This window comes from Pagrus major, chromosome 9, assembly GCF_040436345.1.
Source record: "Pagrus major chromosome 9, Pma_NU_1.0".
In the NCBI taxonomy this organism is placed as follows: domain Eukaryota; kingdom Metazoa; phylum Chordata; class Actinopteri; order Spariformes; family Sparidae; genus Pagrus; species Pagrus major.
In genome coordinates, this window is record NC_133223.1 from 30,795,319 (window position 1) to 30,812,953 (window position 17,635).

The 17,635-nt window shown below is 41.0% G+C and overlaps 1 protein-coding gene across 1 annotated transcript in view; it reads right to left on the reverse strand.

Moving 5' to 3' along the window:
- The window catches only part of mlphb (melanophilin b), a 33,545-nt gene extending 16,135 nt beyond the window's left edge, over window positions 1-17,410 (reverse strand). Inside the window, exons 1-3 of the mRNA XM_073474255.1 lie at window positions 17,286-17,410; window positions 8,318-8,539; window positions 6,505-6,644 (exon numbers count right to left, since the gene is read on the reverse strand). Of these exons, the coding sequence (XP_073330356.1) occupies window positions 6,505-6,644; window positions 8,318-8,539; window positions 17,286-17,410 (487 nt within the window). The remainder of the gene's footprint in view (window positions 1-6,504; window positions 6,645-8,317; window positions 8,540-17,285) is intronic.
- Between the last annotated feature and the right edge of the window lie 225 nt (window positions 17,411-17,635).

The window sequence follows — 17,635 nt, forward strand, 5'->3', positions numbered from 1 at the left end:
ACAGTGCGAGGAGGCATGAGACAGAACATTGTGTGTTTGTGCATTTCAGCACCTCTTTATGGGAGCGTTTATGAGCCAGTTGCATTTCTACATAATAGTTGGAACTTGGAACAAAAAAATGCTGCAGGGAGAAGCAAAAGTTCAAGAATGTGATGAAGTTGAAAGCTTGTGCAGAACAACAGCATGGCTCACACACATGACAGTAAACAACTGAGAACACTTACAGCAAAAACACCATTATACAACTATTGAAACTACCGACTATGATAATAATATAATAACAATAATAAATGCCACTAAGATATTTTGTTTTTAAAGGTGTAATTTTCAGAATATGGCCATAATTCGAAGGACAGCACATCACCAGAAGGTGTACAGTTGGATTTTTCTGCTTTGTAAAGGCACAAGTCTATTTATGCTTCCCATTCTTTGTCTATATACTAGAAAGCCATGCAATGCATTCTGGTAGTGGAGCGTGGTGTTACAAGAGATGGGGCATCGCGTCGCCAGCTCCTTTCCTGTATAAAGTTGAATTCTGTCAGTGGAGCAACGCTTGTGGAGACTTTAAAAACTAAAGTAAAAGTTAAGGAAGAAGGATTCTGCAACTTTATGACTTATTTCTTGAGTTGGCATGCAAATCTGGGAAGCACCGCGTGGCCTCATGTGTAATGCTGCCCCTGTGGACATGGAGGATAGAAATAAAAGCATTTAATTACTTCACATTTTGTGAGTTCATTTATTACACGAACAGCTGCCATATATCTGCGAGCTGAAACTACGGGGGGTTGGGGGATCGTCGCCTCTTGCGTTACAAAGTGGTATGACGAGGCAGGACGGGCCTGAGCTAACTGGTTAGCTTCAGAAGACTTCTCTGCAACACAGTTCATAGACATCTTTGATATAAACTCAACGCTGTTGTTTCTTCATATTGTTAGTTCACTTTTTCTTTTTCTTTTTAGTGTTTAAAACTAAAATACTGTCCATGTCTTACAAATTGCTTCTTTAAAGACTTGCTGACTCTCACTGACTAAAACTTCCCTGGATCTGTTCTTCTGCTCCTGATGTGCCAATGTGAATAAGAACCAGGCGAGCCCTGACTGTACCAGCTTAACCAGAACATTCTGGTCTGTTCCCAAACCCACCGTTCCCGTTGTGTGAGGCCTTCAAAACTGCAACGTCTAAATGATCTAATGATGAATATTTAACACCGAGACTGACCTTAAAATAACTGTTTCTGTTCACGATTCACTGAACGTTCTGACTAAATTCTGGTGTAAGTAAACGAGGCATCATACTAGTTATTAAACATTAATGTGGACCCACAGTGGATCTAAAGAAGACCACACACATGGCTGGATTAAGCTTCTGAGGGGCCCCGAGGGAAAAAGAAATCTGTGGGCTGAACCACTCGACCGCTGTTTGTGGTAATTTAGTGAAACACATATTTATTATGAATATGAAGGGCTCTTTATCGCGACAATAAAACAGGTTATTACATTTTTTTTAATGGCTACACCCAAACAAACACGCAATCAAATTATGGGTTGATAGTTGTAATCCGCCTGCTTTTTCTAATCCATCCTCGACCACACAGACGCGCTGGAAATGGCTTCAACATGTCTGGAAATTAGTGCACAACTGGTCTAATGTGAGCAGATTAAAGCAGCAAACTGTAACAGAAAATGTCTGACCAGGGTCTTTATCCAGGATTAGTCACATAATGAGGTCATGAGTCTTCTCATGAGTCCCATCTGAGAGTAATAACAAAACCGATCAAATGAAATAATAATATTGCGTCAAATAATCGTTAGACAGCTTGATTTAATTGTTTTTAGCCACGCTAGCACTTTGGCCAGAGAGACTGGTCAACATGCTTAACTAAGGTGGTGTAAGTGAGTAAGTAAGACAGTTATAGCAGACATGACCTGCTCCGGTTGGCGGAAGTCTCTTCAGTAATTTCGAGCACTTGTTCATGTTGGTTTTTGCAAATGGGAGACGGCATTAAAATGGTTAATCCCCGCAAAGAAAAGGTAAGAGCTGCTAGCTCGTTTAGGCTCGTACCATTAGCGACCAGGTTAGTATTAGGGCAACTTGCGATTATCGTAATAATAATTCATTCCTTGTTCTGTGATGTAGCTAAAAATGACTCAATTTCGATTTGCAACCCTCGTGTCGTAATAAATCGACCTTGTAAGTCAGACTATTAAGCGTGCTCACGTTAGCATTCAGCTCAGACCACACCCGGTCCTGTAAGTACAGTCTCAAAGAGCTGCTAGCATGATCGCAACCTCTTGTTTTAAGGCTACTTGAATTAAGATCTGGTTAAAAGCACAAAACTGTTAAAGGAGCAGTGTGTTGGATTTACTGGCATCTAGCGGTGAGGTTGCAGACTGCATCCAGCTGAATACCCCTCTCATTACCAGAGATTGGTTTGTCCTTTCTGGGCTACTGTAGAAACATGGTGGTGCAACATGGTGGACTAAGGTAATAAGAAAGTTTCAGGTGATCAAACGCTAATGAAAACATGATTATGAATATTTTATTCCACTTCTGCCAACAGAGCTTTTACACAAAAGGAAAAAGAAGAATAACTCGATTAAAATCTGACCTTACCTCAAGATTTATATCTGGCATTTAGATTTAGATGAGATGACTTATTAAATCACCTTCTCACTCTCATCTTCTATAGAAGCTAAAGAGGCGAGGTTTCCAATTTTGCCATTATATAACTTTAAGAAGTGTTTCAGCAAATTGGGATAATTCAGGTGGTCCTAACTTTCCACATAAAAACAATAATCTGAAGCAGCAGTCGCACCATTAAACCGAGGAGCTGGAGTCAGCCAAGTAATTCAGTTAAGCTCCTTTTTATACGCAACGTATGTGAACAAAGACTCTGTTGTAAGCATCAGTGCTACATCTCCCAGCTGTACGCATAGGATGACACCCTCCGAGCTTTGGGGGCCCGACGGACCACGGCAGCAGAAAACATACAGTAAAAACGACTGCAGACGAGTGTGTGTGTGTGTGTGTGTGCGTGTGTTTACAGTCGTGCATGATGAATTCAATCCAGGTGGTCACATGTATCTGATGAGTTGCTGATGGTTTTCAACATAATGCATCTGTTAACATGCATATTTATGAGTGTGTTTCATAACTACATCTTCCATCTGTGCACGCCGGATTCCACATGAATACATGACAAACAGAAGTTTTTCTCTCCCACCCTCTTTCTCTCTGTCTCTCTCTGTCTCTCTGTCTCTCTCTGCTTCTGGTTCTCAGCCGGACTCCAGGCACAGAATGGGAGACATGTGACTGGATGATCACAAGACCCGCTGGGTTAAGCCAGCCAACCAACCACCTCGCTCTGTTTCCCCTTCCCAAAAATCCTCCAGGGTGACTCAGCGTAAGCAGTACCAGGAGTTGTCTCCTCATAATTCATTGATCTCCTGATGCTATGATCTCACTTGGAGACCTGCTGTGTATAATAATGCTGAGAGCTGATGTGCTTCGAGGGCACTTGTTGGATATGCTCTGGGTGTGGCCAGAGGATATTGGCAATGTTGGGGGAGAAACTTCAAAAAGACAGCAAGATGTGCTGGAAAGGTTTTTGATGAAGCCGCATGCCCTCACTGCATCAGACTTTAAACACGCAGCTGTAAACATAAACAGGACTTTTCACCACGTTAGCATCTCTGGTTATAATGTCTCCAGAGCTGCAGTAGTGCTGCGTAAAAGTCCACTGGCCAGTTCAGGACAGAAATCCTGACATCGGAGCTGTATTCAGGCTGGTCTGTGACAGCTGTGAGGAGCCAGAGCTGGAAAAACAGGAAAGATGGAAGAGATTAAATCCCTGTGACAGATCTGGCAGCCTCCTGACGACTTCTTACTATCTGTAAAAAGAGACAGGAAACTCCGTTCCTGTGACTCAGCGTCACAAAAATGAAGGGTCTCAGAGACAGATGGGAGGCAAATTAAAGAAAGACAGAAGCGTCTTAGTGAGGAGTCGGACCGTGAGGAGCTGCCAGAACAGCTTCAATACTCCCGGTTAAAGATGGTCCTGGTGTGCTGGCCTCTGCTGCCGCTGATACAAATAACACTCCTTGATTTGGTGTTTTTTATGATGCTTCTAATCTCCCACATGGTTTCCATTCGACTGAGATTTGGTTATTAGCATTCAGCAGGATGTCCAAGCTACTTGCTTGGACTTGCAGACAAAGGATGTAGGTTTGCATATGGACAGCAACGAAATGTGGGAGGACAAGATCATCCTTAATAATGATTGAGCAAACTTGTTTTCATTTGTTTTGGATCGAAATCACCTAACTTTAACTCCAAATCAAGGAAGTCTGACTGTGTTTTCACATACCTCGAGAACTTTTCATTCGGTCGACTTCACACTTGGCAGATGTGTTGCTGAGGACTGAAGGATGTGCCGTGTCGAATCTGGTGCAATTTGGACGTGCGACACGTTCAATATTAATACGTTCTGAACACCACTTTCTGCAGCAGCAGGCTTCAGCGCTCTCACTCCCACAGATATTTCAGAGTAATGGCACGTCACACTGCAGATTAGGTTATCGGACCAAACTTGAGCAATGATCCCTCTTACTTGATCTCAAGGGGAAGCAGACATAAACAAAACGGAGATTTATGTGGTGCAACAACTGCAGTGAGGAAAAAAACAGACAAAAGCAGAAGTTTAAAAGTCTGGATGAGTGGGGAGACGTGGTCGACATGGGTTTTCTATTCCTTAGCGAGAGCTGGAGGTGAGATTTTAAGCTAGTATGCTAGCTATCGTTAGCCTCAAGGGCTAGACAAGTTTACCGTTGCTTGGCAGCACTGTCAGCTGCTCTGGGGTGTTTCTCTCATTGGTTTTCTCAATTAAAAAAGAAACATTATATATACAAGAGTACGAGAAAAAAAACAATGCACCTTTTTAAATGTAAAAGTAGGTTGTGAGTAGATTTTTCACTGTTCTCATAAATTCCCACCTACTCAAACAGCCTGGGTTCAGTCTCTTTAATGAAATGAGAGTTTTTTCGTGCTCAGCAACAGACGTAACTGTAATTAATGAGCCAATTAGCTTCCTAACAACATGATCAAAGGGGCAGAATGAGGTTGTTAAAGGGTCCGCCACTTGAAAAAGGTTTGATATAGGATGTCTTCACTTAGTCAATAAACACAGTCCAGTTCTCGAACTTGAACTTTAAGCTGACACCATTCACAGATGCTGAACTTCATGCTGATGTTTTACCAATTTCCAGTTGGCAGAGTGCGATCTGAGAGGCTGATACACATTTTCCATGCAGTTACAGTACAGTGTGCAGCTGTTGAAGCTCCTCGAAGCCTTTCATTTATTGAGGATTTCTTACGGTAAGCTCGAGCTGACTTCGAGCGGTGCTCTGTGACTCTGGCAGGCTCAGCTCCTGACCTGCAGCTCCTCCCGAGGGCTTGTACAGAAATGAGCGGAACAGATGCGTATTGGCTAAGGTTGCCCCTTCAAAGGAACCCTGACCTGAGGCCTGACATCCAGCCACATTTGTAACCTTTGATTAGCACCGCTTCACATTCATGAAGACGTTCCTGTTGGCAGCTGCACAGAATAACTACAGTTTCTGACTGTTGACCACGGAGCAGCTCCGGTCAGCTGATGCAGGGTTAATCTCTTTTACTGAAAGGCCACACTGACAGTATAAAGGCTCGTTAATCGTTTACTTCCCACATACTGATTTTCACAAGGGAATCAAAGATTCAAAACATTCCAGATGCAAGTATTAAAAATCACTTTTCACAGCTAGATTTATGTTGGGAAACGCCTTTCAAAAACCAATTTAATAAATTATGACGTACGATGTATGATGTACAGAAAACCACCCTCTGAGATATATTGCTTCCCAGTTGACAGAATAATGTTGGTAATGTATGTTTCTGCAAACCACAGACAAGTTGAAACACGATGTTTCTTTGTTTTGTAACTTCACATTTCTTTAGGGCCAGTTTTCTATGGTCTAGTTAGATTAAGGCACACAAACCAGTTGGGTAGGGTTAGAAAAAGATCATGTTGGCATAAAATCAGCAGGAAACTTCTCAAAAAATATCTGGTTTTGCTGCCCCAACACGGCTGGAAAATGTCCCGACGTCTTGTCAAGAAGTTCCAGTTTTGTTGCTACAAATGCAGCTAAAAAAAATGTCCGACGTCTCATTAAAAATATTCTTTGGTTCACGTTACAAACATTTAAACCTCCACTTCGAATAGTGGTCTTTTGCACAATAGCCTTCTCGCCCAGCTGTCATGAATGCACCATCCCCTCCTCATCCTGACATGACAGTCAGTTGAATAAATGTAATGTGGCCGTGATATGACACCTTCTGTAGAAACCTTAATATAAAACGTACGACATGCACAAATTTGGGTATATTTGTGGTTTGCAGAAACGTGAAACGCCAACACTTTATTTTGGCGACTGTATCTTGTATCTTGATTATAAAAGTCGGACTTCTCACCTTCAAGCTCACTCTGAGAGCAGCTGTGATGTCCGCTCAGCCTCTTGAAGAGCGATCGCATCACCTTGGCACTGCCGAAGCGCTTGAAGCGTGCACGAACATTTTCGTGGTACCACTCCAAAGTACCGATCTTTAGGACTCTGACAAAGGAAACAGTGGAGACAGAATAGGTACTGATGAAAGTAAAGAAATACAAAGGATGACTGAATGTGCCTCTTATGTCACACAAAGCCAAAAGTTACAGACTGCTATGGTGAACAAACAAAATTGAGTGCAGGCTTCAACATGAGATCCATAGCATGATATTTTCCAGACGTCGGCTGAGGTCAGTGAAGGGCCCTTTCAGAGCGCCGCCTCATCCGAGCAAACAATAGTATAATGGTAACATATGGAGCTGGAACGAGCTGCTTGTATCAAATTCTGTTGCTGCTAACAAAAGAAGAAAACTCGTGCAGTAAAGGAGATCTGAGCTGTGACTGTTGAAATGACAACCGCCAAAACGTCCATCAAAGCTGCGTGTGCGGCCAAAGCCTGAGAGAGACGCCGAAGATGAGGAGCAGGAGAGAAGTTTGCTGAAGGGATTCTGTAGCTGACATTTGTTTTTATAAAACTGAGCATGTTTCAAAACACATAACTGAAATACTTTAACAAATATTCAGACCTCGGTTCAGCTGCCAAACCAAATTATTTGTCCTCTAGCTGCTGAAAAAGCTCATGAATGTATTTAGCTTGATATAACCTTGACTGTACCTCGGATCATTAGTGTATAATTAATGCGGAAACACTACAAAACAGGATTGTTTCATAGTTTTATTTTAATCAACTACAACTGGAGTAAAAGGAAAAGAGGAAACCAGGCTAAATAACTAATTTTCAGTTTATTCTTCTTCCTTTATGAAGAAGAATACAGGATATGTTTGCATCACACAGTTTAACGTTCAGTATACCGAGAAAGGAAATGATTTGGGCCATTCTCTCCCAAACCTCGGGGTCACGTCCTCCACATGTGGTTGCCTGATGTGCAAATAGGGTTGCATGAAGCTGAATTATGTGGCATGACCTGACATTGAGCACAGTTGTAGTGAAGTAAGGAAGCCTTCCTGTGATGCATGGTGAGCTACTGAACTAGCAAAAGTTACTACGCCTCTGGAAACTCCTGAAACACTATGAAAACAACATTTTGGCGAGTTAAAATGAAGACAGATTCTGCAACTGCATGTCCTTTTGTAATTTAAGAGAAAGTTTCCACGACCACGAGTGCCGTTGGTCCAACAGGTGCTGCCAGTATGTTTTTGCGTGGTTGTTGGAGGTGGCCTGTTATTAGGTCAGGAGTGCAATGCTGGGAAGCTGCGTGTGGCCTCGCGTTAAATGAACCTCAACTTTATCCTTTCCTGCACTTCGAATCCTCATAAAATGTGAAATGTTTCTCAGCAAGCTTTATTTTGGAGGCCGAACTGGATGTTGCATGTTAATCAGTGCTAATTTGACTCCAAAACTGAAGCTGGAGAAAGACAAGAGACGAGAAGACTCAAAAATGCTCTTTCATGGTTCCTTAAAATCCATGTTTGGCACAACTACGATTGGGTTCCTCAGTTCAAAAAGGCTGAGGACTGTCAGGGGTTGAGGTGACCTTTATTGCCTCTTATCACCATCAACTAATGTTCTCCAGGAGAAGGAATATCGACTTTTTGTTTCCAAACAGAAGCCGACACTTTGTGAATGGATCTCAGGGAGACACAACTTTCTCAGTTTTCAGCTGTGGAGCTGGACTCACTTCAAATAACTACATTTTGTAAATGTTGTCATTTCCTACCTGGCCATGCGACAGGGATCACACACCCAGCCCAGCTCCTTCTTGTTGTAGCGGCTGCAGGATTTGCAGATGTAGAGCTGGCAGTCCAGACACTGACGCTTGGTGTTGACCAGGAACTTGAAGGGCTCCAGACATCGAATGCAGTGCGACTCAGCCAGGCTGCTCTGGTTTCCCAACAGCTCTCTCTTGGTGTCTTCTTTTTCTATCTTTGTCTTCAGCTCCCTGAAAAAGACAAGGTTGGAAACAGGAGAGTTTATTATAGAAGACAGTTTTCTCTATAAATATTCCCCATAGTCACCTGTACTCAAGGGCTGAGAGGCAGACTAACTACCAGCTCACAGAAGTGGAATAACAAAAATGAAAACGTTCATGTTTGATATCATATCATTAGCAAAAGCTATGAAAATGGTCCCTGTCATTTATCTCTTTCTCCCCAGAGAGCGTTACCAGACATACTGTATGAAGTAAAGAATCAGACGACAAAAAGTGAAAAACGTCGATGAGATGAAGATGAGACAAAACCCTGCTCGCTACAAACAGAGATTAATGAGTTTCAGGAATAGATACAAGAAGTGATGTTGGCACAATGAAGAGTGCAACAAGGTCTATTAGAAAGTCAATATAGGACACTTTGATGCTGCAAGGACGCTTAAATTAAAAAGTTTGTCTACGAGACATGAATCTGTGACTCGCCTCCATGTTGATGGAAAGTCAGGTGAAGTTTCATAGTCCACAAAACATTTCTGGAGCTTCACAGCAAAACAGTGTTGCAGCATTCTCCTAAACAACTGAAGTGGATGGGGAAACATCTGAAAAAACATTTTAATGGCTCCATAAAGCTCGTCCAACGTGATCCAAGTCTCCAGAAGTCCTGACATCCGAAAATCTGCACCCACTTCAGATGGGCTGCATGCAAACACTTTTATCTCAGCAGCTGCAGTGAAGATTTCATCTCAGAAAAAGGGTGTAAATAACCAATTTGGGATCTTTGAGCTTCTGGAGACTTAAATTACATCAGACGAGATGTATGGATCTATTTTATGAAAACAAGTCGGCAGCTTCTGCAGTTGTTTAGGAGAATGCTGAAACTCAGTTTTGCCGTGAAGCTCCAGGAATGTTTTGCTGAAACTTCACCTGACTTTCCATCAGCATGGGGGCGACTGTAGATAATGACTGAGTTTTCAATTTTGGGTGAACTTATCCTTTAATATATGCTCAAGTCACAGGTTAATGACAACTTTTACTTCAGGCGTCCTCACAGCATCACAGAAAACTGTCCTATACTGACTTTCTAACTCTGTACGTGGCTTCTTTGTGCCAACACCATCTCGTATGTGCGGCAGGTTAAACTGTTACCGAGGTCTGTATGTGAAACTGAAGCAGGGTTGATTAATGTAGGACTGCTGATGACTAAAGTCCTGTATATCACAGCAAAGTAGAAATGGCTGCAATTTAGAAACAGAGAAACACAAACAATGCGGCTCCAGCTGCAGGAATAAGTGCTTAATAACCTTTTTGAATGTACAACATGCTGCTCGCATCATCTGATAAGCAGCACTGGGCCTTAGAGTTGCTGTTTGCTGTATGTTTGGACTTTTGGACAGAGCCACGCGAGCTGTTTCCTCCTGGCTCCATGCAGTATTTATGCTAAGCTAAGCTAACCATGTCCTACACTTCTCATCTCACTCTCAAAGCAAATAAGCACATTTTTCCCCTTAATGTCAAACTATCGAGCTGTCGGTGAATACGTGTGAAGCTACATTTGTAATTTCTTACTCGCTTTATGTTTCTACAGCTAAAAAAACAAACATTTTATTATACAGAGATGTTATGAGTCAAAGCGCTGGCGGTCAGATATGAGTGACGAGATGGATGTCGGTAACGGACGGTAACACATTGCTTCATTTTGGCAACATTGCGTAAATATTATGTCAGCCTTGTTTCACGGAAAAGTCAGGAAAGGCAGAGAAAAACTGGAGAAGTTCTCCAGGAAACATTTAGTGCCACGGTTATAAATAAGGAAAAAATGCTGAGTTAAATTCAACACTTTATCGCCTCAGTGCAGACGAGAGAACACACACTTCAAGCTTACAGACAGTTGATCAATAACCTCCAGACACACATCTCTGATCTCCTCTGTGTGACATGTCGGCTCCTCACACATGTGTCACGAATGACTTCACCGCTCTGAGTCAGACCGTTTTTCTTCAACAAACTTGCGCTGATTGTTGGAAAAGTAACATCCACACTCAGCGCTGCGAGATGCTGACAGTAGCGGAAAAGGAAAAAATTCAGATAACAAATCCCAAATGTCACAAAGCGTGGGTGGAGTCTGGCACATCAGCCGGGCGAGGATGAGAGGATGCTCTTTTGTTTATTAAAGCTTTTTTCAGGTCATGCTTTTTTAAATCAGAGCCCAGATCTTCAGGATAAACGGGATACTCCCAAAGTATCCCGTAACCTTTAGCAGATAACAGCTGCTGGACATTAGCGACGTGATTTAAAAGTAATATCTGTTAAATCTGTCCTCCTCTGAAACACCAAATCCCACAAATCTGGTATACAAGATGCCCTTCTATGATTCAAATAAGATGTGTGCTGTAGGCAACTTGAAGCCTTCCAAACACTGAGACACGACTGGCAAGCTCAAATATCAAAGACAAGTGCAGCGGCTTACAAAGAGCGACGGTCTGAGTGACAGCGGTGCCTTCTGCAGGGTTATTTTAGGGTTATTGATTAAGATGAAGTACGTGGATTTTGTGTTTCTGATTTTGCTGAGACCTTTGTTGATTGGGTCGGTATTGCTTTTCTCTTTTGCAGTCAGTTGCAGATATTATACACCTTTAAAGCTAATTGTTCAGTAATTAGTGTTTAATGAGTCTACTGGGTAACTACTTAGTATTATGATTCACTTTGCCTGAAGGTACAAAAAAAACAGTAACTAATGATTAAGTAATGAGTATTTTAAAAATCTAATGGTAAACTACTCAATATGATAACTTCACAAAGAGAGTAACTAATGATTAAGGTATTAGTATTTAATGAGTCTAGTGGTAACTACTCTATGATGTCTCACTTTACTTGAGGGTTCACAAAAACAATAACTAATGATTAAGTAATGAGTATTTAATGAGTTGATTGGGTAACTTCTCAGTATTATGATTCACTTCACCTTCAGGTACAAGTCAAAGGTACAGGTAAAAGTAACTAATGATTAAGTAATCAGTATTTAATGAGTCTACTGGGTAACTACTCAGTGTGATGTCTCACTTAACGTGAAGGTACAAGCAAAGAGTAACTAATGATTAAGTAATTAGTATTTAATGAGTCTAGTGGGTAACTACTCAGTATGATCTCTCACTTTACTTAAAGGTGCACAAAATAGTAACTAATGATTAAGTAATTAGTAATTATTTAGTAGTACTCAGTATGATGTCTCACTTTACCTGAAGGTACACACAAAGTAACTAATGATTAAGTAGTGAGTATTTAATGTGTGTACTGGGGAACTACTCACTGTAATGATTCACTTTACTTGAAGGTACTCAAAAAGAGTAACTAATGATTAAGTAATTGGTGAAATGATTGTATTTACTATTACCACTGCTATTTTTGCGAGCCTATAAAGTTTTACCCTGCATTTATTGATTCACTAAAAAGAGTCACGATTGATCTTGCTTGCAGTTCGAGGTGTCCTGTCAGCAGATCTACGAACGTCTCGTTTATAATGGTGCTCTATGGGGAAAAGGCTGGAAGCGAAGGCTAAGCGGCTACATCTGGCTCTCAATAATACATTTATTCTGGTTTCACAAGATTCCACTGAAAGCTAGTACACATGGAAGTAAAAAAAAAATACCGGATTGAAACATTGAAGAAAATGTATTTTGCTAATCATTTCTATGGCAGGAAATGGATTCAATACATATAATGTAAAAATAACTTTCTTTCTCCTTCATTCTTGATGAAAAAAGCTCATAAAAATATCTTTACACTACAGATGGTCGACGTGATTAAGTACATTTTTTCTGCAGTTTCACCAACTAACACACTTACATTATGCATGACCTTAAAATCCTCCCTTTTTCCTCAGTGTCTGATTAAAAGCAGGTACTGCAGAGTATTTGCTTAACTGGCAGAGCTGAGGAATCCGGGTGCGGCAGCCAGACGTTCACTTAGACACAGACAGCAATGAGGACCAAAGTAACTGAGTGTTCCCATACATGGTGATCCTCTCGCCATGTCCGTCCACACAAATCAAACCTTCCCCGGTTTAAATTAACTTCCTCTTTCGGACGTCCTAACCCGGTTTGAGCCGTGTGTTCTTTCCTCTCCCTCTTTCATCCTCACATCATAATCTCTCTTACTCACCTCGCTCTTAAATCAATTTCAACATCTGACAAGATGTGGTTTACTCCACAGGGCTGTTGAAAGTGAGAATGAGAGAGAAACTAAAAGAGAGACTGACACACACTCTGGCACAGACACACACACAGACACACACAGACACACACTAAAACATAATGCTTTCCAGAGAGAGACTGAGAGAGAGAGAAGATAAGTTTCCATTTTACTTAAGACAGTTTTCAGAAAGCCTATTAAAATAAAACTGAGATCAATTAATGAGGAAGTGCATTGACTATAGATGGAAAGATATTTTCTTTCTCTCTTCTTCTGCTTTTCATGACTCATCTGACTGTGAACTGTCCGTATTCGGCTCTGACAAACAAACATCACTCGCAGTTATAAATCTGCTGCAGTTGAACTTAATTTAGGTTTCTGTCTCAAAATTAAAGACAAAGTTATTTTCATCTCTGTGCAGGAAGCTACACATTTATATGCTCGAGCAATGGGCATTCAAAGCAGCAATAATTCTCTCTGACTCTCTCGCTCTCTTTTTTTAACATTTGGGCCAGTAGAAATAAGTTGTGAACACAACATCGACATATTAACACACTGAAATATTTTTCTCTTTCGCCAGAATATATTGTGACCTCAAAATACCTTCTTCTAAAACTTCTTTCTGAGTTATAGGAGCATTAAACTCATTGTAGTTGTTTATTTTTCCTTACTTACATTAACTTTGTGCATATAAAATAGAAAAAAAGTGCATAAACATAAATCAAATTTCCCAGATATTAAATTTCATTGGAAACATGCCTGAATCTCCCGGTGGCTGGTGTGTAAGTGGCTCAGGAGAGAAGGGATGGAGCAAAGACTGGTTGGCTGTTGTAGGCTACAGTGCGGGCATAGGCGCTCTTAACTGGTCAAATGAGGTGTCAATCAGAGGTCTGCGGCCATCCTTCGTATCTCCGGCTTACAGTTTAATTGCATTTTGCTTTCAAATAATGGATTTTTTTGACGGATAAAAGCATAAAAAAACAACCACCATTGCAGTTTCTTGCCATTTATGCAATGAATACTGTGTTTTGCACTGAAACACCCAGACGCTTCATTGGTGAGTTGCTAAAACTTTGTACACAGTTGTGTCGGCTAGTTTGTTTGTTTGTGTGTTGATCGTATCTGCCTGATGTGGTTTTATCTCGAAGCTGTTTGCATGAGTCGAATCACAAGAATCTAAGCTTTCTAACCATATATGGCATGCGTGTTCATTATCACCTTATAAATGTAATGAGGGGACGATTACTTGTGGGTTTTCACTATGTGCGGCCCTTTTTAACATCTCATCCATTGTTAATATAAAAACATTGATTCGTGCAGCTTTAAAGCTCAAATTTTCCTTATTTTCTCTCTAATGAGGCTTCACACACAACAGGAAGTAGTTAGAAAGTCTTTTCATTTCAGGGTGACCCTTCTGCAGTGATACTCATTAAAATAAAAGTCAACCCCTTTAAGTATTGGTGGGTGGAAATTTAGACAAAAAAAGAGAAATCTCAATGACGTCTTTGTTGTTTTTGTGGAGTCGGTCAAGCAAAACAAACTCCAAATCGATGCCAAAATAAGCTATTTCATTTTATAATCCAACATATGTGGTTTTACAAGATTTAGGCGTGACAGTTTTATATGTAAACCACATGAAGATCCGTATCTATTTATAGATGGCAGAGGCCCTGGAAGAAAACAACAGTTGCCTCAGCAGCAAACAACAGCTCATTTGACTGGAAAACAAAAAGCTGAAGAAGAACGTTGGCAGGAAACGAAACCTAAGCGGCTGGAATTGAAAAAGGACAGCGGTGTCCTAATTGTTTTTGTGAAGGAAACACACAAACACAGAACAACATGTATCCCTACAGAGAAAAGACCAACTCCTCTGCCTGAAACCGGAGTGGTGAATCTTGTGTTGAAATGTATATTGAAAAATTGCTTCCTTGGAAAAAGGAGGCTGGAGAGAAGAAGGTTCCAGTGGTAATGAAAATAAATCAGTGTAAAAATGCACATGCAGATACACAAACACATTCTGTCTACAGGAAAGTATTGAAAGTATTTTTAAAGTGATGAGTCAGATGAGATTTGCAGCCCAGAAGCAACACCGAGAAGTATAATCTCATGTGTTTGATTCCCAGAAATTGTAATGCTGTATTAATAAACAGAAATCAATATGTTTGAGATAGCAATCTTAGAAGAATAATCCATATTAGTCACAGTAAAGATGTATCATATCAACATGCAGTCCTCCAGTGGAAACAACTGTCTGGGAGGACTGTGGGTGTGTTGTTTCAACGTGGATTACAATAAGTAAGAAGGATTACTAACTGCCTCCTCAGACGCCTCAGGGGCTCCAGAGGATCATTCGATCTGATCACTTACAAATGTGTCTGCTTATATTCTCTAAAGGGCTTTAAAGCAGCTCCTGCAGTATCATCAAACCTTAACATCCTGTCTTGTAGCAGCTCTGTGTCCAAATAATAATGAGAACATTAACCTTTAACCAAAAAACAAAGTCTACAAAGTGCTTTGACAGACAAAGCAACAGCAGGATACGAACAGTCAGGCCGAACACAAGCAAGACCGAGGCCAAATCCAGCTGTATGAAATGGGGCATGCTAGGGGCACTTAATCATGTTTGACTTCTGACTTGATCGAAAGTGTGAAGTCGCATGTGTCTGTGTGTTTCCATCAGACATCAGTAATGCAAAGCAAATCACCACATTGGAAATGTCGCACGAGTGTCGTGAAGGGTTGTCCCATTTCACAGGCGGAGATTTCAACCACTACCACTTGTAACTCTGTTCTGACGGCGAGGGGGCACAAAATTAGACAAGGGATTGGGCCTAAGTCGAGGTAAAGTCAAGATGAAGGTCAAAAGAGAGAGACAAAAGACACAAAAATGCAAAATGTCATTATAAATTATTACAAATAAAAAGAATAAGAATGGGAAGCAATTCAAAGAAAAGGCACAGTGTCCCAACTGAGGATCTCAGGCTGCAAACTGTCTCATTTGAGGTCAACAGTTTTGCTTTGTATATCTACTTTTACCTTCATTATTTCAGTTTACATCATGCATCATGTGGCACCTCTTCCTTAATAAGAAATGTGTCTAATCAAATTAACTCATGCACAGGAAACTTGGCCAGTTCTTCCAGGATTTCCAGCCAAAACATAATGGGTGAGTGGTGTCGCTACACTTCAATAATTGCCTCAGAGCCTCTTATTTTTTTTCTTCATGTACCAATTGCAAGTTTGTGGACTATCCCCTCTATCCTAGAGGACTGCTGCTGTTCAGAAGTAGTCCCACACCCAAGGATTGAGTGAAATTCCCTGTAAACCTCTTCCTCCCACAGCCTGATATCTAAACCATCCATCAGTCACTATTGCCAAGGAGACATGTGAGCAGTAGCTCAGTGATTTAGGAGCGAATGGCTGAATCGTCTGTTGCTGACGCACAGCATTTCATTTCTGCTCAGTTTGACTAAATTTAAACCAAACGGGATCAGTCATCTTCTCTCAATAAAGAAACCCAGCAGATATTTAATTATCCAGCATTACAGGCTTTGCAGACAGGATATGTGATTACTGGCTCGCAGCGATGTGTGATCGTTCTGCGTCGTCTGCAGACATGATAAAATGATGATACCAGAGCAGTGAACCAGCATGGGAAACAACTGTAGGACAGTGTCTTAGAGCGTACTACTGAATATGTGAAAAAAATATTATAAAGCCTCCTGCGGGTAAAGGGGAAGCTGCATGTAATCTGATAAATTGCTTCCACTGATGTCACTCAGTGGTTAAGTTGCATTGTGGGAAATGTAGGAACAAGTTTTAAGGCCACAGTGGCAGCTGTTCTGCAGAAGTTACACAGTGTTGCTTTGAAAAGTAACTTAACATCGGGCTGCAAAGCACACTGCCTTATGTAACCACACCCACCAGTGATGTCACATGGCCCTGGAGTACATTTCTACATCACAGCGAGGTGACAATATGCAGGACGGACCAGGATGGGTTTTGTGAGCGTTAAATGAGACAACATCACTGTGGCTGTTTGGTGTGTAGGCTTTCTAATTACCTATTTTTCACAGTCTGATCATCTTATATGATTTTTAATTTTTCACCTGAGGGGGAGGGACGCCGCCTCTCTACAGTTAATGTTTTTTGACTCTAAAAGGAGTAAAATTGTATAATAATGTCAGATTTATAATCCTGAATTCACAGCCAGCGAGGACAAAATCTAAATTAACAAACTCCCTAATTCATACAAAACACATTTATAAAGATACAAAGAAATCCTGCATTACACACGAGACAAAGCTTGAATATATGATGTAAAAGAGATATGACTTTAGAGAATAATATGAAGTGAATTCAATATAGTACACTATTGGATTACTATAATTTGGTTATAGTTTAAATTATTTTAAAAAATGGACAACAACATCAGTTTGATAAAACGTGTGCCGCGTGAGCGATTGCTTAGCCGCATCAGAGGGTTGTCGTTCGGTCTTTTTTTGTGAGCGAGCCAGACCTGTATCCAATGAAACATCATCTTTTTAACTTAATCAACTTTTTAACTCACCCGAGTCTGTCCTCCTCCTTCTTCCTCAGGTCAAAGTCTCGCTGGACGACTGCCCAGACGTGCTTTGCCTCGTCATCCGTGAGCTTGGAGAGATCCAGCTTCTTGCCCGTCATGGTTACAGGCATGATTGTGAATCTGATGCCTGCGATCTGGCAAGCTGCCTGGTGCTGCATGATAAAAACAAATATACAATTAGATGCTTGCAAATGAGGCACAGTTAAGTCAGCACGAACAGTGTCAAGAGTCATGAGAAGGATATTGCATGCATGCAGCTGCAGTGAAACAACTGCCAAGTTTAAAAGCAGGTCATTTTTTAAGTAATCAATTAGTGTTGCACTGCCCACAATAGT